This window comes from Lampetra fluviatilis, chromosome 3 (assembly GCF_964198595.1).
Source record: "Lampetra fluviatilis chromosome 3, kcLamFluv1.1, whole genome shotgun sequence".
In the NCBI taxonomy this organism is placed as follows: Eukaryota; Metazoa; Chordata; class Hyperoartia; order Petromyzontiformes; family Petromyzontidae; genus Lampetra; species Lampetra fluviatilis.
Genome location: NC_136277.1, coordinates 5,420,401 through 5,441,713, shown reverse-complemented (window position 1 = coordinate 5,441,713; position 21,313 = coordinate 5,420,401). Strand labels below are relative to the sequence as shown.

Below are 21,313 nucleotides of genomic sequence, written 5' to 3'. Positions count from 1 at the left end.
AGGCCCTGCCCTGAGACAGCAGGCGGCTTGCAAGGCGGGGCCTCTGTAGCGCCATGCGCCCACAGAGCGAGCCGAGCGACTTTGGCCACAGCGCCGGCACAGCCCCGGCGCTCGCTCCTCCCTCGCCACCCAGCTGGGTCGCCCACCTCCCACTCGGCCAAGCCAACGCGTGGCTCCCGTTGGTGCAGAGCCATCGCTGAGCAACACCTTGGGAACTGGAGGCCACATTATAGCGGGTGACGTTAATTACAATTATAATTCATAACGCGCAGTATATGGGGAAGGCTCCTCATTACACGAGCAGCAGAATAAGTCAGCTCAGTGACTCTATTTTATATATTCTCTGTGTTCAGCATTCATGTCGCTGTGATATGATACTCATCACTCTGATAGAGATCCTGAGAAACCTGGGGCTTCAGGATATCTTTAAAAAACAGAGGCGATAGCAGTGGCTAGGGATGGGTCTGGGCACCATCATCGCAGGTTCCACGTTAAGACGTGAGACTTTATCGCAGTCAGGCATAAGAACTCAAAGGCTTCGTTGTGTTTCTGGAGTCATTTGCACAACACTGGGAGTTGTGATAAGGAGGTCAAGAGATAGTCTGCTAGTAGGGCATGGATTTTGATGGACTACATGAAGCACTTGGGAAGAGTAGAGATGTGAATGTTCACGTGAAGAGATGTGTGATGCAGGGGTAGTGGCCCATCTTACTGTATGGGTCAGAGAGCTGGACTTGAACACAGCAATGGGGATAGAAGCTGCTGACCTCCAAACTCAGTTATATACGAAACATTATAGAAATCCATGGCAGTGTAGGGTAAGCAACGTGGATGTTCAGAATAGAACATATCAATATAGTACAGGGTTGTAGATGCAATCTTGAAAGGGAAGTGATGATTGTTACGCATGGGCAAGACGGCCATTGGAGACAGCACCTAGAAGACTTTAAACCAGACGATGAGACAATGTAATAAACACCTTGGAAGGCAGGTGTCAACTTGGTGATTGCAGCAAATCTGTCAGAAGGAAGGAATTGATTGTGGGTTGTGACCGATACGGTACACAGAGGCACATGAACATGGGAACACTTTGATCAGCAGATGATAATTATGGTAATGATAATGATGTTACAAAGCCTTATACCCACAGACCGTTATACCTACAAAGCCTCATACCCACAGGCAATGCAGACCCGGAGTGTTTGGAGATAATGCTGTCTGTACTGCTGCGTGTGTTGACAATTCTGCCCATGTGCACTGTGCACGAGCTTGTTCACTGATTCCTCTCTGTGCGTTACTCCAGCAGGAGCCAGCGCTGCATACAGAGAAGCTGATGTCTCAAGTCACAAAATGACGGTGAGATCTGCAGCAAAATTCCATGATCTAGCAGAGCACAGGCTGACTTCCGTAGAAATATTTGTATTTATAGTGAAGCAAACCTACATCCTGAGCTGCCCCCATATAAACCCTCGTAACACTCGCCATGACACGGCAGGTTCATTCCATGGGGTAGTCACTCAACCACGCGGTAGGGTGTTTGCCGCTTGTTGCAGAAGTTCAAAGTTCAAATCCAGCGGCCGCTCTGATTAATGCTGCTGGTGCATTAGCTATAAAAATAGGGAAAATGTCAAAACTGGGTGGTTTTTAACTTTTGCCGACAAAACTGGATCCCAAATGTCAAAACTGGGTGGTCTTGGAAAACGACAGGCAAAACAGGGTGGTGCTTTTTGATATGACAAAACTGGGTGATGTTCAATGTGGACAAATGTCAAAACTGGGTGAAGAAGGTGTACGATTTAATGTATCATTTTGTACACGTTTAGGTCCTTGCGTTATTCATCCATATGTCGCCACAGATTTAGAGCGTTCCAAATGATGTTTCTCGTGGCTCATGTTCCATACCTTGCACCACAAACTTCCCGTTTGCATACTGGCACAGTGTGCCAGCTCGCTACTACAGTAACACTTACTTGCCATATGTATACTGGCACAGTGTGCCAGCTTGCAACTACAGTAACACTTTCAGCTCGCGAACATACACGAACTTGCCATTTGTATACTGGTACAGTGTGCCAGCTTGCATGCTACACCTACTACAGTAGAACAACGGTAGATAGTGTTTGCGTCGAGAAGTATGGTGCTGCACACTTAGAACAAAACATGTTTGTTACATATATATAACTACTTCGACGGGCAAGAGCGCTTGTTGTGGCCCTTGGCGCGACAGAAGGAGCACCGCATGAGGCCCAATGGGCCACCTTCGCCACGGTTGCGAATCCGACGCTTCTTCGGGCGGCCAGCCTTCTTCTGGCGAGGAGGTGGCATCATGGTGTTGTCGCGTTGCAGCTCCTCGGCAATGGGCAGCTCGATACCGGCAACCGAGGTCCATGTCGTGTTGATGGCAGAGACTTGGTAACACACCGCACATGCGTCGTAGAGCTCGGGCATCCGCCCAAACGCCATGAGGGCACGAATGTAGTGCCGACACGGCAAGCCCATCTGCTTCATGTACCCGCACGTGCACGACCGAGAGCTGAGATCGACTCGGCGCTTGGCAGAGGCGTAGGCGTCTGGATCCTTGACGTATGCACGCGTCGAGGTACTCTCGTAGACCTTGTACCTCGGGGCCAACGCCTGCTGAGCGTCGATGAGTCCTTGAGCATACGGCGTAATGACACGCCCTTGAGCGGCCCACTTCTCGGCGTCGCTGCGGTGGGCAAAGGCCGTCGTCATCATGTCTTCCATGTGGTGCATGAGGAAGTGGAAGGGGTCCATCTCGCGAGCCGGCAGGGCCTCGCTGTTCGTGGACTCCACAAAGTTCGTCGTGCGCCAGCCGTACAATGGCGTTGTGTGCAGGTGCGGGTAGAGCGCCCACGTGTGGGGGTCGATCTTGTTGTAGTACGTGGCCGCCGCAGGCAGAGCTACGCCCAAGCAGCCCAAGGAGCTGCGGAACGCGGCCTCGGAGGCGCACCCTTGGGCATCGTAGATGATGCCTTGGAGGTCGGGCGTGAACGCGGAGCCGATGTTGTCCACGCTGTTGCAGATCAAATGCCGCGTGCAGTGGATGAGCATGAGGTCCTTCCAGTCGGAGGCTAGGATGCCCGTGCCACGATCGCAGAAGACCGGCGTGCCGTCGAGCTCGATGTCGTTGGTCGTGCAGCAGTTGAGAAACCAGTCGTAGGCCGCTGCCGTCTCGGACGGCACCAGCGCCACGGCGAGAAGGACGTTGCGGTTGTTGCCGTCGCGCCCAACGAGGACGAGCATGGTTCCATTGTAGGCGCGCGCCTTCATGTGCGACCCGTCGATGCCGACGACGCGTTGAAGACTTGGCTGCAACGAGCGTGCGATCGGGTTGCAGATGAACGCACCCCAGAAGATGCCCGCGTCTTCTCGCACACTGCAGGTCGTCGCGTTGAGCTTGCCGAACGTCTCCACCAGCGAGTTGATGAACTCGAAGCATGCATGGGCCGCACTCTCGTTCGCCGCGATGCACGTGTCCTTGGCGCGGTACATCATCCGGGTCGGGACAATGACGCGAGCAACGTCGGCGACCTGGGCAATGACAGTCGGTGCGGAGGTACGGGGGTTGGCGCGAAAGGCCGAACGGGCTGTCGTGTTCGCCTCCACTTGGCGCTGCGTGATCTTGGTAGTGCCCGTGCAGCCGTGGTGATCCGTGCACAGCGCCGAGACGCGGAAGCCGCGTCGTTCCCCTGTGAGCTTCGTCAGCTTCACCTTGAAGGAACAAGGTGTTGAACTAGAGCAGACGATGGCAACGTGCCGTCCGCCGCTTCGCTTGAGGTCAAGGACCGCGCGCTTGCCTTGTTGCAAAGCAAAGTCTTGGATGCCGTGGATAGCCTCGCGGCGCGTGGTAAAAGTCTTCTTGGGGTGGAGGGTTGCCATTCGAATGTGAGCAAGGTGGCAGTGCGCCCGCCTGGTCGCAAGCCCGCCCCGAGCTCACTTCCGAGTCCGAGCCGTAGCTTGAAATGTTGGTCGTTGGGGTGCTGGCACACTGTGCCAGCATACAAATATCAAGTGTGTGTAGTTATATGGTGCTGGCACACTGTGCCAGCATACTAATACCACGTGTTTAGATGAATGGGGTGCTGGCACAGTGTGCCAGTATACAAATACCAAGTTTTTGGATGAATGGGGTGCTGGCACACTGTGCTAGTATACAATTATCAAGTGTATTTGACAAATGTCAAAACTGGGTGCACCCTGAGTGTCCAAAACTCAAGTTTTTGGCCACCCAGGGTGCACCCAGTTTTGACATTTGGGATCCAGTTTTGTCGGCAAAAGTTAAAAACCACCCAGTTTTGACATTTTCCCTATAAAAATATGTGGCGTTTGCTTTACAGTGGACATTAAAGATCCCGTGGTCTACATTTTACAGATTTCTGAAATTGTAATATACATAGCATTCATCATCTCCTTCTGTGGGGCGCCACGGTGGTTAGATATTATATCCATCGCCTGGTATGCAGGAGCTCGTGGGCTCTATCCTGACACTGAGGTCAATATATTTGGAGTTTGCATGTTCTCTCCATGGTCGCTTGAATTTTTCTCCAGGCCCTCCCGTTTTTCCCTGCATGTTTAGAAACATGCATTTAGATTATTTGGCTTCTATAAATTTCCACATGATAAGCCGCTTCGTTGTGCTCTCTTTTGTGGCCAGATCTCCTCTGAAAAGAGCTATATAGCTCAGTGGTCTTTACCTGGTATATATTATAGTAGTTTATTTTGATTGTGAAAACTAAGCAGGACCCTCCTGGGTAAACAAGTGTGATAATTATGCAATTCCTTTTCTGTTTTTTTTATCATTTCCTGTTGCCTAATTATTATTTCTTCATTTTATTTCAGCTTCCCCGTGCTCCAGAGAAGAAAGGGAAAGGTACGCACCACGGGGCCTTGTTCAGGTTCACGGGGCCCACGGGAGGAATCCACCTCCACGTGCCCAGTGCAGTGAGCACAGCGCCGTTCTTGATCGGCCTCCATTGTCACCACTGTTACTTGCGAACATTTACTGCAGCCTGGCTTCAGATCTTCTGACTGAATGCGAGAGACTCGGACAACAAAATCACGTTGAGCCTGGTGTGGTGGAATGCACCCTGTAGTCCCGCTCCTTGGGGCTGTGGGGTGAGGATCACACAGACTTGTGAGACACCCACACCTGCTTGGCTGCAACCAAACGGCAGTATGGCAAGTACATTGAATCCATCTATGTGGAGCTTTCAGTGGTGTTCCTACATATGTATTGGATTTCTGTGGGTACTCTGGCTTCCTCCCGCATGCCAAATAATGAACTGACCAAACAAAGGGTATAATTGTCATTGTGTTAGCTGACTTGTGCGAAGTGTGCACATTGCATGTCAGGCTGTGCGAGGAGAGATTCCCACGTGAGCATTCTGCACCCCCCCCCCTCTCTCACTCTGGCTTCAGAATTCATCGGGTGTGGAGTCAAGGAGAGCAGCCTCTCACGCCCAGTCAGGCACTGGCCCAAGAGCGGCGATGACCATGTGTACATCCCCTACAAGGTGTCCAAGGACTTCTGTAAGTGTCGCATTTACCCCATGAACTGTCAGTGTGTTAGTGCTCTGCGGCAGGGCTTATTTAACGCTTTTTTTTCTTATAAGCAACACCGTAGTCTCATCATGATAGCTGAGTTTGAGAGGCTGATTACCTCTAAATGTACATTTCCTTTTTATGGGAATAGTCTCGATAACTCGTGTTTACAAGTGTTGCCACTGTCCTGGTTCAAGTTTGTTGTATCGTTTACCCGCACTCGTCACGCGTGCTGTGAGCCCTGCCCACACGCATGTCGCTTGTGGGAGAGCGGCAGACAACCTCGCTCCCGTGACCACGCACTGTGTGGGCGATGCCACATGGACCGTACCCCTGCCACTGTAATGATCACAAATTTAATTTGAATTATAATATTTGGTGAATATGAAAATGCACTTTGATGACTATAAGGGATCAACACATCATAGAATATACATATTTCTAGCATAGTTATTGCATGATTCATGTCTCAGAACATTGTTTACCTCAATTAAAACGAGTAAATAACTTTTTCAGTTACTGCCATTAAGCTTGCAAAGATAAATTATAAAGGCGTCATTACGTATGCCTCGATCACTGCAGTACGTTTACAAGTCGGTGTATAATGTGTTACTCTGTTTTAAACATATCCCTGCCCATAACAGTGAAGACCTGACTCTAGTCTCCACTAGATTTTGATTTTCTGAGTAGACCTAAAGCCAGCATCTGGCTGTTTGGGGAGTGGAGTTTCATGAGCCCGAGCTTGTGCAAGTTAGGGCAAAGCATTACAATGATAACATGAGCATTTAATTAATATCAAGGTGTTTGAACCCCCTATGTGTATTAATCAGTGAATATTCATGGAAAACTATGTATGAGCATTGCAATGAAGTTCACTGCTATGAAATGTCTCACTGTCTTGCAGATGACTACGATGTAAAAACCATCGAGCAGGCTGTAGAGGAGTTTGAGAAGAAAACCCACATGCGATTCCGCCCTCATGGCAAAGAGACGGACTTCATTCACATCCAGGCCTTGGAGGGGTGAGGACTTCACATCCAATACCCACATTCTGTACACCACTTCAGAAATCCACAGCCATTACTCACATTTACAATTCTTATCCAGCACTCAATTTATTTTGACATCCATAATTCACATGCTGTACTCACATCATCTGCTTGGATCCATTTATTTCAGTCAATGGTCAAGTCAGTTTAATAATCAAGACTATTCACAATCAGGGCTATTAATATCTGTGAGCAATGGCTGCCATTGCGAGCCAGCCTGTATAACGTGTGCAATATCTGCCGTTTTTGACAACTGTGTGTGAGACCTTAAATGCGCTGCCACTGGGATCAGAGCCCTCTGGGGCATTGATGGAGCTGTGCTGTGCTGGTATTGTGTTGTCTGCAACTTGCTGGGACTGTGCTGTCGTGGTGCTGATTTCTCTGTGGCTTGTTGGGGCTGGGCATTTCCAGTGCCGTCCCCCTCTGTGCGACTTTTGGGACAGGGATAGGTGTAATCATTGTGGTTGGGGTGGATTGTGTGATTCTGACAGTGGACTGCAACTGGTCTTGCATCCGCGGTGTAATTGGGGGGTTTGTTCTTCGGTTGTGTTGGTATTGAGCTTCAGTGGCTCAGCCTGCGTTAGTAGATTTATCAAATCTCTCCTGCATTTTTCAACTCCTCTCTTTTACTTTTTGTCTTGATGATCCTGTTGTTCTCTGAGTCTAGCATAGTGCTCTGGGATGCACTGCATGTAAGCACTCTATACATCTAATCATTACTGGTTATTGATAATTTTTACATCTGGCCACTAGTTATTTATTTCTTTTTTTTGCAAACGGCATATGCAGCATTCTGTGAAGGACATATGGTTCTGTGCAATTCCACATTCTATACCTGATCTGCCTCCATTGGGATGAAGTCTGGCTCATCATAGCCAACCACAAGATGCTGTGCCTTCCTTCTAGCCATTGCCATGTGTTAACCTTGGCCTTCAGAAGTGATGTGAAATGACTCTGGCACCTCATACTCGTTATAGCAGCAGACATCTCAGTGCTGTGTAAGGCTCGCATACTTGGTGCCAACCCTCCAAGAGGTCTTTCTATATAAAATATTCACCCCAATGAAACATCGAACTCAGCCAAACTGAAAATTGCATTTTTATCGAGTGTTTGGTTTGGCCAGAGCAGTCAGACATGAATTTATGAAATTGAAAAACCCCAACCTAGATGAGCACATTGATCTGGCTACGAGCACCGTGTGGGGGCCAGTTGGATGCAGTGCAACATGAACGTCATTGCATCTGACTCCTCACTGCAAATGGCATTCATCTCTCAAAACCCCTTGTGTAGCAGTGTCGAGGTGCTGGGATTCACTGACTGCCACTTAGCAGGGTGGCACAATACGAGTGCGGTGCCACCTCCGGGTGACATGGAGGATTGAATGCAAATAACCATTTTCAGTTGGGAGATGATGCCACGTTTGATTGCATTTGTGAGGATTGATGAGTGCATGGTCTACATTCATTGGCAGGAATTGCATTAAAATACGTTCACAGTAAAAGACCATCGTATCGTACTCTCTTTAATCAGGAGTTATTGTTAACTACAATAAAACAGTACGTGAGAATGTTTTTGCCTTAGCGTGTATAATTGTGCCGCTCTAATGGATGACTGGATGCAGAGGGAGTGAAAGTGGAGACCTCTAAGCAGCAGGTGGTTTTGGTTTGGGAACTAGAAATGATAGAGATAAAAAAATACCGGTAGAATTCTGTAGGTTAAGAAAACTTTGCATAGCAAACATCTGGTTCCACCATTAAAAAATAAATCAATGTACCTGTTAATAACCAGGTGATTCTGGAAAATACCAGTTAGATTGCATCGTAGTCAAACAGAGAAACCGAAATAACACGCTGATCGCTCACGGCTACCCAGGGGTAGAGACAGGCTCTTATTACCCGATTACTTTGAAGGAGAAATTGAATAAAATAAACTCAAACAAAAGAAGAGAGAGATGGAATCTAGATTCATTTAAAGTAATATTCTCAAGCACAGAAAATACCATTGGTAGAGAGGTGGGGAGCGAATGCGGAAAAAGCTTTGGGCAAAAGAGGAAATTGTTAAAAATATCAATAAGGAAAAGGAAACAGGTGTTAAGATGTTAAAACACCAAATAGAAACATTTTACAAGGAATCATGTCTGCATTAACCACAATACTTGTTGTCAGAATGCAAACAAAAAAACATACTCTGATAATATATGCATTCACTATGGGAACCTCATTTGCCAGTAAAAATATGATAATTGGTTTTTTACCCTTCTATCTGGCAACAAAACTGACACCTTTTTACAAGGAGTCATGTTTGCATAGACCGCAATACCTGCAGTCATAATACAAACAAAAGACATAACTTTGATAATGTGCACTGTCCTTGAAGTTGATTGGTCCACACCCGAGATAGCTTTCCTTAGAGCCTGGTCTCACATGGGTTGGACCAGATGACGCCAAAAGGCGAACAGCACAAAGACAAGCACAGAGGAAGCAGAACAAGTCAGAGAAAAGTGTAAAGTACACATTGAAGATCCATGTGAAACGGGAAGCCAGAGAGACTGGTAGACAAAGAAGACAAGGGTCCTGCTATTCTTCAGAGTTATGTCTCTTGTTTGTATTATGACTGCAGGTATTGCAGTCTATGCAAACATGACTCCTTGTAAAAAGGTGTCAGTTTTGTTGCCAGATAGAAGGGTAAAAAACCAATTATAATATATGCATTGTCTTTTAAACTGATTGGTCCACACCACAGACAGCTTTCTTTAGAGCCTAATTTCAAACGGAGTTAGACCAGAGGACGCCAAAAGGCAAACAGCACAAAGACAAGCACAGATGAAGCAGAACAAGTCAGAGAAAAGTGTAAAGTAGACATTGAAGATCCATATGAAACGGGAAGCCAGAGAGACTGGTAGACAAAGAAGACAAGGGTTCTGCTATTCTTCAAACTAAAGTCGTTGCAGCAATCAAAAGTATGAAGACGGGGAAGGCAGAAGGAATCGATAATACATTGTTCAACTTTTAGGTGGGGGAGCAATAAATTAGATTACACTTTGTCACAAGATGTGTTTTGTTCAATTTGCTCCAGATGATCAGAATGGACTGGAAAGATAGACAGCTTATTGCGGCTTTGCACATGAGTCAAACAGCAACAGTGAACATAACCAAAGGCGAATCAGATAATACAGAAATCTGAAGAGGTGCGATACAGGGGTGCACATTATCACTGGCACCTTTGTGGAGATGATGATGATAATGAAGCAGCTTGGGAAATCATGGTGGAAGGAATTATTGGAGGTCAGTGAGATCAGCAGATTTGCAGATGGCAAGCAGGTGCTGGCAATTAGAGAGTAAGGGGTGACATGTTTTAGTTACAAAGTTAATAAAGTAAAAGAGAATTACGACAAAAAATAAACATGAACAAGAGAAATGAGAGTATGAAGGAGAGAATGCAGGGAAATTAATCTTCCGATTGTAGGTAACAAGATAAAAGTGAAAGAGTTCCCCTGCTTGGGCAGCCTTCTCACATACGATGCTCGGTGTTCTAAATAAATCAAGATCAGCAGTGGTGGCTGCAGGTTTATAACAAGGACAGGTCATGACAATTGACAGAGCATTCTTAATTTATTTCCCTCCACCTTGACTATGACAATTCACTCTTTTATGCTGTTGTGCTCAGTTTATTCTGTTGCATGCAAATGCATTGGCTCATTTACACCAGGATTACAAATCTACATGATCTGAATGCATTAACAATGATTTCTTGATACCAGTGAATGATTTTTGCTTTCAGGTCTCTCAGCAAGAGTTGGTCATATGTGGGGAGGCAGGGTGGAAGCCAGGATCTGTCCCTGGAGCCCGGGAAGGTGACCAAGGGCACGGTTCTGCACGAGTTGATGCACGCGCTCGGCTTCCAGCACGAGCACTGCCGCAGCGACCGCGACGACCACGTCTGGGTGCTGAGCGACAACATCAAGGAAGGTGAGAAGGCGTTTGTGACTCCATCCCACGGTGCAGGTTGAGCACCGCTCGTGACAGCTGCTTCCGAGCTGCGTCTGGTGCCACGAGTGCCGATCCTCCACTCCTGCCAGAGTGGCCGGGCACTCGCGGTGCACTCGTCTCTTATCAACTGTCCGTAAAAAGGGGAACATGAGCTGCTTCATAGCACAACAACCACATACACTACGTCCGTACCACAACATTGTGTTACAAGTGGTTGAGTTTGTAACAAGGAGAAATATAAATTCTAATCTTTTTTAAAGTATTATATGGTGAACATTGCTTCTTTTTTAGAATGGAAGAGTCAAATCGTGGAGATGAAATCACACGCGCATGACGTGTCCATCCCCTACGACTGCAGCTCCATCATGCACTACAGCATGTACGTACCACTCCCTGTATGTGTGAGTCCTTTACATTAATTATACAAGTGTCTTACACATTCATTATTCTAGAGTGCCTTATAAGTTCCAGATTCTACACCACGTGTGTGTTATACATTCCTTATATGAAAGTGTGTGTGTGTATGTGTTATACATTCCCTATATTACAGTGTGTCTTACACATTCCCTGTACTACAGTGTACGTGTGTTATATAAGGGGGTAGGTGTAGGTCTTCCCCCTTCTATTCTGCCACATCCACTCACGGTCTTTCCGGTGCTCGGCCTGCATGAAATACAGAGACCAAGCTGCAAAATGACCTTTCATTAATAACACAAAAGCCACCACAAACTTAAGTTGTTAAGTGTCGGTAGAGAATTCCTAATCCTGAGTGGCAAGGTGCATCGGGGCAACAGGTAAAACAACTTCCCACGACATTCCCGCACAGTTGTATTCACACGCCACGCAAGTCCACAAGAGATCCATGTCCGTGTGGTTCCTCGCTCTGGAGAACACGAGTTTCCAGGGCACAGTCAAAAGTGCAAGGGCACAGCTCTTGCAGAAAAGACCCTAAGTGGACGATGGATGGGTAACAGATGCATGTAAGCAGGGGCGGTTGGACTCCACTGATAAGATTTGCTTTGTCAAGAGCATAGGAGTCAGCACTGAGCTGAGTCAAGCACCAGGGTGGCACGTGTCTGGATGATCGTCGTCAAAGGCAAGTCGCAATGTCACCAGCACCCACGACTGAGCGCTACTGGGAGCACACAGTGGCAAAGAGCGCCTGACCACGTGAGATTCAGCCTAGGATCCAGAGTTATGCCAAACCTGTAACCAAAGAGGTAGGTCGCTTTGTATTTATATTCCTGAAATTCCCTTCTCCCTGTCACACTGGGACACGGTTGCAAGGTAAGCAATTCAAGGACTCAGGACACATTGTTACTCCAGTTTATTGTCACTCTGTGACTGGTTCTTTGTCACACTGCTAAGTCGAGTTCAGCTTGAAACCCTGGGGCTCACTGGTCACTGTCCTCGAGGATCTCTGTACAATGTGTGTGTGCATGCATATACATCCCCTAAGCTACAGTTTGTGTGTCCCACCATCATTCCCAGCACGTCATGTATTGTAAATACATATATAAATATGCGTGTTTGAATTGCTGGAGTGATCATTGATTATATTGGATGTGAGAGGATGGATTATATTGGATGTGTTATACAATCAGCAATCAGCTTGATGTGCTTTCGAACCTGGTTTCATTTATTGTGGCTACCTGAGATTTGAATGTTGAATATTATGAATGCTCAAGTTTCTGAGACCTCACCTTCATTCATGATGGGTGAATTGTAATGCTGTTTAGCGCCTGTAAAATGTTTTGTGTTATGTGCAAACGTAATCCTTCAAGAAGGGATGTGAGTTTTTTTATGTAAAATGCTCCAAATGCACTCCACGGATCGCTGTGTGTATGGATGGTGGAGGGCCCTGTACCTGAGGCTTTGTGCGTGTCCAGGACGGCGGGCTCGGTGGATGAGCGCAACCCGACCATCATCCCCAAGAACCCGCTCCTCATGCTGCACATGGGGCATGGCAACTCCTTGAGCCCCTACGACGTGGCCAAGGTGCAGAAGCTGTACGGATACGAGACGACACTGCCGCTGAGCTTCACAGGTGGGTCCACCGAGTGCCCTGGCTGATTGATGGCTACCAGAGCAAGAACGCTTCAGGGACTGTGGTTACAATACCAAACACACGTCATGGCTGTTAGTATTCACTCTCCTTGAAATCTCATGAACATTGAAGCTGCATATTAGCCACTGAAAAGTGGCCATGTTATTGGTGATGGCCGCGTGGTGCGTTCTGTCAGTGCTTTACACACGAGGCGCTGTGAGGAGTACAAGACCCTGTGCAATCTGAATGTGGCAGGGTCTTCAATTTGAGGGCCACTGACTGAGACGGGAATGACGATGCGCCCTCACACTGTCCTCGTCATAGCTTCCCAACACTGACACGATGTCAAATGCTGATGATGGCCATAGTTGGGTCCACGCATTTAGACCTTACAGGCTCTGTTAGCTCTATATAGCGGGGGTTTAGAAATAATGGCTTCCTGCTGACAGTGGTGAGCGTCATCACTGATGGACATGCACGCGTGTGTGTGTTCTGAGACTGTTTTATTGTACGTTGTATGCCTTTACTTGCATGTGTACTCGTATAAGTGTGTACTTGTATATGTGTGTATGTTGTGCTGCTTGTATGTGGACACAATTGCACTGTGGTGTGTGACGTCTGTGCTGTAACATGCCTGAACAAACACTGTGGTATCCTGGAGTGTAATGCGTCTCCATTCATTGTTTTGATATCCCAGGTGTGGGAGACCGTGAGAGTTTGGAGAGCCAAGTGAGAGTTTGGAAGCGAAAGGTGAGAGGGGTGATGCACTGAAAGGCCTCCATGCACACTGTGCCACATGTGCATGCAGGACGTTGCGTGAGTTAACGTTGCATCATCACGGCTTTGTGAACGCGTCTTTCCCTGGTGAGAGGTCAATTCGTAGTCCTCTTCATCGTGGTCACTGAGGAAGGCGGCTCGTGTATATTATGACGACGGCATGCAGTGTTGGCAGTCAGTTCAGTTAGCGCTGGGAGACGGTGCATGCAGTGCTGGAAGAAAGTGCAGGCAGTCGGTGTAGGCAGGAAGTCTAGTCATTATAATCTGCAGTTAGTGCAGTCAATTTGGGCTGACAGGTAATGCAGTCATTGCTGGCAGTCAGTGCCGAAAGTTAGTGCTGTAAGTCAGTGCTTGAAGTCAGTACAGTCAGTGTGGTCAGTGCTGGGAGTCAGTGCTGAAGTCAGTACAGTCAGTGTGATCCACTCATCTCCCTCTCTCACTCCACTCATCTCACTCCACTCATCTTCCTCCTACCACAGACTCTTACCAGCCTATTTATTATATTCTGAATATGGCAATATATTCATGAGCTACATGCAAATGTCAAGGTCTGCTTGCCACGAGAGGGCTTCAGGACAGAGTCCGTGTAGTTTTGTTATTCCCCTGTTCAAGGAGCACAGACTACAGTGGTTTTGTTTAACACGTAGGCTTTCGCGACCAATATTGTTCATAATCAACGATTTTTGGGTTTAGATCGCGTTATTTATAAATGTGTCGTAACCCTCCACCACCCGACACGGCCAATCAGTAAAAAAAAAGTGTCACGTTGACAAAAGACAAGTAGTTCACTGCTTTAGCCCACCGGTGTGTTGAAGCGTGAAACCACAACATTTACAATTTGAGTACGACGTTTCGCTGGTAATTGCATCCAGCATCATCGGGCAATTCGCCAGAATGGTGAGGCTCTGCTGTGTCTCCCGTTCTTATATAGAGCAGCAGCAGGGTGACGTCATCATTAACTCATTAACTCATCAGGTGCAAAGATTTGAGGGGGGGGGGGGGTTATTGTAATTATATACTTGATTAGTAATAAGGCTATTGTTACGATGCGAGTTGTAGATTAGTAATCATTTTGTGTATGTGGCAGATGCTATATTGGACAGACAGGGCGTAACGTTAGTGTAAGACTAAAAGAACACCAGAGAAATATTAAACTATCGCAAACACAACTGTCGGCAGTGGCAGAACATGCTTGTCAACAGGGACACTCAATTGATTTTGACAACGTTGAAGTGTTGTGTAAAACTAGTTACTACTGGCAAAGACTAATTAGAGAATCCATTGAGATTGAGAGAAACAGAAATAACTTTAATCGCTCAGACAGCTACAGGCTTAGTGCGGCCTGGAAGCGTATTATTAAATAAGATGCATTACAATTCCTTATAAGGGAAACAAGCACTAACTGATTATTAATGTAGCACAATCACAATAGAACACATTCCAAATGATTACTAATCTACAACTCGCATCGTAACAATAGCCTTATTACTAATCAAGTATATAATTACAATAACCCCCCCCCCCTCAAATCTTTGCACCTGATGAGTTAATGAGTTAATGATGACGTCACCCTGCTGCTGCTCTATATAAGAACGGGAGACACAGCAGAGCCTCACCATTCTGGCGAATTGCCCGATGATGCTGGATGCAATTACCAGCGAAACGTCGTACTCAAATTGTAAATGTTGTGGTTTCACGCTTCAACACACCGGTGGGCTAAAGCAGTGAACTATTTGTCTTTTGTCAACGTGACACTTTTTTTACTGATTGGCCGTGTCGGGTGGTGGAGGGTTACGACACATTTATAAATAACGCGATCTAAACCCAAAAATCGTTGATTACAGTGGTTTTCTATATGGTCCATCACTTGGGCTGCATCGCCACAGTTGCACTGTGGCTTGTATTTCATTATTGTCCATGAAAAAAGGAGATTTGTGCATCAATTGTTGATGTTCTGATATGGTTGATGGTTGCACCAGTGTCTTCGAGGAGGAATGCTAAAGCCATGAGGTGCAATGTTTGGGTCTCAAATGAGGTGTTTTCTGGACATTCGCGTTCTTCCACTCGGTTCGCCAGCATTCTTCCGGATCTGGGTGAGATTCTAGGATGGTGACAGCACGATTCTAGAGAGGGGTTTGGGACTTTGAGTTCATGGTGAGGAACGTTTTTGAGGTCTTGGTTGATGGGGAGGTTGTTGTTGTCAAGAAAATGTGTAAACTCCCTTGCAGTTTGCACGATGTATCTGTGGATATTTGGTGGCAGAATGTTCACTGGGAAAGGGAAACAGGGGATTTGTGTTGGTTTAAATGTTCCGGTTATGATGTGAATTGCGTTATTTAGTTGTGCAACCTATCAGTTTGTGAATGATATCATCGAATTGGTATGGCTACAAAATGTGTTTTTCATGCACAAATGTCTCCCAAAATATATAGCATGCTTTTTTACTTTAAACCAACACATCTAAATGTACACCTTTTGGTACACTCCATAAAAACCACTTGTTCACGTATAAATCCACACATAAGTTACTTGAGTAATTGTAATTGCTCAGTTGCCTAAAGGCTCACCGTGATCGGAAGGCAACAGGGACCTTTGGAATTGTCATGACCTCTGTATGCTATGTGATCTTTAGCCGAGGTCAAAAAGACTGAGCGAACAAATTCACCACGCTCATCACAACGAGCAGAGCGGTGCCTGGTGAACACGTGGCACTCGTGCACATAGTGTGGCACAGACACTTCACCTGCATATCAGAGAGGAGTGAGCAGGGAGTTGAGTGGGGTAAGAGGAGGGAGATGAGTTGATTGGGTGGCAATAGAGTGGTTGTAGCAGAAACCACGCAGTGCCCGTACACGCACTGATAGTCTTGATGAGTGTGCATGGTGCATCAATATCCCTGAGATTGGCGATTACACATTGTGTTTATTCTCGTACACAGTGCTGTGAGCCCTCTACCTGAGCAGGCAAGCTCCCGTGGGAGGGTTCCCCAGGGAGCTCTCCCCTTGCTGTAGCGGTGTCTGCTGGGGCCGTGTGCCCCAGCCCTGGGCTGCTGCCCCTCATTGCCTCTCGATGATGATGGCCATCGTGGTTTTGTTGTTCCCTCCCCAGACAGAGCAAGAGCTGAAGGAGGAAAAAGAGGCCAAAGGTGAGGTCTGTGTGTGTGCATGACAAAGAGGTGCTGCCGTGAGGGTTTGTACAAAGCGTGCAGTGTGGACTAGGAGAGGCACAGACGCCAGCTTAGGCTCACTGCATCATCATTCAGGGATTTAACCAGAGCCCAGATGATTAAAAAGGTAATAGTGAAACACTGAAATTACTTGCTCATGCTACTTCTGGCAGAGGGACTTCCACTAGAGGGCGCTCTAATGAGCTCATCTATAGGGTATTTTGGCCTACTCTTCAATTCAGGCCAGATATTGTGGAAAAGGTGGGAAAGATGATTAGCATGGTTGCCTATGAACGGTGTGAAATAAGTTATACATACATACATACCCATACTTTACCCCACTACACACAACCTGCCAGTGTACCTATTTACACTGAGAGTTTGGGGAATTAAGAAACTTGCGATTGTTTAAACGACCGAACCGAAGGATCAAATAGAACCGGCATGATCTGGATAGTCCACTGTGTCAACCATTACACCACAGCAGCATTGCCAAGTTGGTTATTCGACGAAGAATTGTAGAAGACTACTTTTTTGTGGTCGATTTTTTATGTCTCAAAAAAATGGCACCCAGCTCCACATTCTACCTCCCTAAGGAAGAAACCCCCTAAAAGCCATGATCAGCTTGGTGCGGCTGAACGTGGCAATGACTTCACCAAACCCCATACACCAGCTCCTGTCCAGCAGCACACATGGTTGAGACTTTTTCCCAAACATTTTCATTACAAATATCTGAGCAATCAAACTGAGAATTGGTAGATTTATCTTGTATTATGTTAAATTAAATAAACCAATGCTGTAGTGATGCATGGTACTTTTTGAGTTTGTGTAAAATATTAGAAAGACAGCTTTATTTCACAGAAGATGAGTCACGGCATCTGTAATCTACCAGGCGTCCGACTTGAAGGTAAAATACCTGTGTGCACTGCGTGTGTGGTTAAGCATCGTCGCGTGAACACAGCAAATTAACTGCACACACGCTCATCACACACAGCACAACGATGCTCCAGTGAAGCACTTTGACAACAGCAGCACCAGACAAGAATGTATGTTTTCCCCTGCCCTGTCTTTCTCATAGTGCCCTTTTCTTCCTTACCACCCTCTCGATATACCTATCAGTTTCTCTATAAATACAATTGTGTATTGTGTTCACATGACGTACTAGCCCTTGTGTGTGCTGTTAAATAACACATAATGGAGCCATATGATATAAGTAGCTATTTTACATCAGACACCACCATGACAAACTTAGCTTGCCCGTTTTGTGTGTGATGGCGCACTCACCGCTTCTGAACTTACAATGCGGTTGGATTCTCAACAGAGCGGGAATTGAAGATAAAAGCCGGCCCAGTTGGGGAGATCATCCGTGAGCTCAGGTGGCTCCCCAAGTGAGTGACCCTTACAGCACGTGGCACCGATTCTGTACAGCACGTAGCACCAAGTCCTTACAGCACGTGGCACTGATTCCTTACAGCACGTGGCAATGATTCTTTACAGTACGTGGCACCGATTCTGTACAGCACGTAGCACCAAGTCCTTACAGCACGTGGCGCTGATTCATTATAGCACGTGGTACTAATTCCGCACAGAACGTGCCACCGATTCCTTACAGCACGTGGCACTGATTCCTTACAGCACGTGGCACTGATTTCGTACAGCACGTGGCACTGATTCCTTACAGCACCTGGCACCGATTCCTTACAGCATGTGGCACTGATTCCTTACAGCATGTGGCACTAATTCCTTAAAGCACGTGGCACTGATTTATTATTTTTGTCATTTTCCACAGCGTTTTAAAATGTTTATTCATAGCTCTACCCATCCGTCTGTCCAACTGTTGTCGCAGGGGATTAATATTACTTGTAAATATGATGCTATCCGAACAACATGTCATTTAGAATTTGTATTGCTATTTGGGAATGTACCCTTCAGAAAGCAGAGGCACATTAAATAAACATTTCCCAAAAACTCGGTGAATCAAACATTCTGTGTAAAGGTATTTATCCCATGACAATGACGTCCCGTGCCACACGCTATTCACCATTGCAACATGACACGCGATGTCATCTCACAACGGCACATACTATGCCGTGTCATCTTGTTATCTGGTGCAAAAGATAATGTTATTCAACATCAGCTTTGACAAATCTACTGCTAAATGAAGGCTCTTGCAATGCAATAATCCACCTAACTTGAGTACACAAGCTGACTTTATTCATCTGCATCCCCATTGTATGTCCTCTTAGATCGATTGGCTGCAACTCCTTCATTATTCATGACCATATGTGGTGCCCAAGCCCTGTTAAGTTTCTTAATAGTCAATACGATGTCATTAACCTGCGTATGTTCTGTCATCTCTGTGTTATGTTTTCTGTTGGTCAATCTACTTCCAAGTATACATCTCTCTCCATGCTTCTATCTGCATTTTTCAATTTTTGTTTACTTTTCTTTTGTGAATGTCCATGCTACCGATTCATGTCATAGCAAGGTATGAGCATTCATGAAAACATACCCTGAGGACAAACTCTTATTTGAAAGCGTTAAAGATCACATGCATGAGTTGTCTTCCTTGTTAAAAAAAGTGAATGCCCTGCAGTTGGCTTAGCAAGGTGGTGAGGGATGGGAGGAGATGAGGTGGATGATGGCAGGAGAGGTGGGGGGGAATAAGGAGGAGATGTGGAGCGTGAGTAGGGATGGGGGTGCATAGGAAGAGAGCATGAGGTCATGAAAGACGAATGCAGTCAGTGAATACAGACCTTGCTCCCACGTGCTCTGCGAGTGCTGTCTAGTTTAAGATTTCTTTAACATTTAATTGCACTCCTCCAGCCTGCGAGATTATTACCCCAGCCATCCACATCCAGTGAATCCCAGATTTCCATCGCAGCCTCATGGTGATGGTCACCGATTAGTCCACAAAAGCAGTCCCTTGGATACTGCATATAGAAAGCCTGTATCTTATCTGAGTCACCTTCTGCATAGTCCAATATAGTCCATAACATTGTCCAGAGTCAGCACAGTCGATATTGGTAACATTTAATCACCAATAGCTTTTCCCAATGCCATAGAGCACCTAGCCACAATCCAGTGAATTCAGATGCAGAAGAGGGCCAAGGCAAGGATGTCATCTTGGTGGATGCGCGGTGGTATTGTGAACGATCCAGATATGTTCCTACCCATCCAGATGAGATGAACCAGGAACGGTGGAGTTCCCATGGATCTCAACGCCTTCCATAATGCCTCTCTGTCCACACAGTCCAGGGGTCGGCAACCTACGGCTCCGGAGCCGCATGCGGCTCTTTACGGGCTGCTTCTTGACAATATGTACGTATGTACAGTATATGTACATAGATGCATTGCGGCTCTTGAAATACTGAATTTTGTACCGAATTGGAAAGAAATGGCTCTTCTTGTTATTTTGGTTGCCGACCCCTGACACAGTTGAAGGCAGCCTTTACGTCAATGTATACGATGGGTTAAACTCACCTTGGAGCTCAGAGAAGACGAGGGCCTAAAACTGCATCCATTTCCGATCACTCTGGTGTACGGATGAGACTCATCAATCTGGTAAACCGAGTCTTCGACATGTGTGGATAAATCAGTTATTAAAGTTCATGGGAACAGTAACAATGGTTTGAGCGATAAGAGAGTGTTAAGGAGGGGACCGACCACCAGAGAGCGAGGGGCTGGAGTGATTCAGTGAGTGCTAGACTATCAATCAACGTGACTCAAGTACAGTGAACTCTAATCCAGATATGACAACATTATTTCCAACTCTGGCTGAATTTGTGCTTTATAGTCGCAACAGTTGGGGCTGTTACTCCTGAGTCATGCTCCGTGTTGTCTCAGATGTGATGGCTCCAAGGTGACTCACCTGGAGAGGCTGCTGGAGCTGTGAGATGAGGCTGTGTTACTCCTGGGTCACGCTCTGTGTTCTCTCACAGGTACGACGGCTCCACGGTACCACGCCTGGAGAAGCTGCTGGATCTGCTGTCTTCTAAGTGCCCATCGCAGGAGAAGGAGGCGCTCCACACAGCTTATAGAGACGAAAACGGTCCAAGTGAGAGCTCCACATGCACGCTATCTCTACCGCTATTACTACTGCAGCTCCTAGCCTCACACTATCTCTACCGCTATTACTACTGCAGCTCCTGACTCTGTGCTACTTCTACCGCTATTACTACTGCAGCTCCAGGCTGAGCACTATTTTCCTGTTCACGCACAGGTGCCTGATTAATAATCAGAATCTGTATTTTTTCTGGAGAAATCCAGTGAGCTTTGAGGCTCTTATTCAGAGATGTCGAGTAGTTTGGACATCATCATCCGCAGTCTTGCCTAGGTTTCCGCTAAGTACTTTGTAGTCTTGCCCATTCCTGATCAGTCTTTATTCCCAATCACAGACTCCCCGCTCTACCGTTCACTCCCTCCTTATAGAGCCTCCAGGACCAAAATCCCTTCTGATCCACTCATTTGCAGATGCAATGGAAGTGGTGTCCGAGACTCTTGAGCCTCACTCCCTCCTGATTGGTTCCCCTAGGATCCTCCCCTCCCAAGAACTCTTTCCTCCTGCACCACTCCGGTGGCTCAATCCAAATTAACGAGCATTCGGAGCCCAACAGTTTAATAAGCACACTTGCTTCCCCGTTTAAAACATATACAATCATATCCATGTGTGCCGAATTAAAGCATTCCACCATACTATCGGTTTTGGGATGATCCTAGAGGT

At 46.6% G+C, this 21,313-nt stretch overlaps 1 protein-coding gene and 1 long non-coding RNA gene across 2 annotated transcripts in view; both read left to right on the top strand.

The window, feature by feature from the left end:
- LOC144951898 (uncharacterized) overlaps positions 1–21,313 on the top strand; it is a 225,137-nt gene that overhangs the window by 163,752 nt on the left and 40,072 nt on the right. The window lies entirely within an intron of this gene.
- The window catches only part of LOC144931088 (uncharacterized), a 113,611-nt gene that overhangs the window by 59,254 nt on the left and 33,044 nt on the right, over positions 1–21,313 (top strand). Inside the window, exons 12-23 of the mRNA XM_078855025.1 lie at positions 1,307–1,356; positions 4,861–4,891; positions 5,440–5,550; positions 6,467–6,584; positions 10,392–10,579; positions 10,892–10,979; positions 12,490–12,647; positions 13,345–13,397; positions 16,533–16,569; positions 17,912–17,978; positions 20,437–20,481; positions 20,532–20,647. Of these exons, the coding sequence (XP_078711151.1) occupies positions 1,307–1,356; positions 4,861–4,891; positions 5,440–5,550; positions 6,467–6,584; positions 10,392–10,579; positions 10,892–10,979; positions 12,490–12,647; positions 13,345–13,397; positions 16,533–16,569; positions 17,912–17,978; positions 20,437–20,481; positions 20,532–20,647 (1,062 nt within the window). The remainder of the gene's footprint in view (positions 1–1,306; positions 1,357–4,860; positions 4,892–5,439; positions 5,551–6,466; positions 6,585–10,391; positions 10,580–10,891; positions 10,980–12,489; positions 12,648–13,344; positions 13,398–16,532; positions 16,570–17,911; positions 17,979–20,436; positions 20,482–20,531; positions 20,648–21,313) is intronic.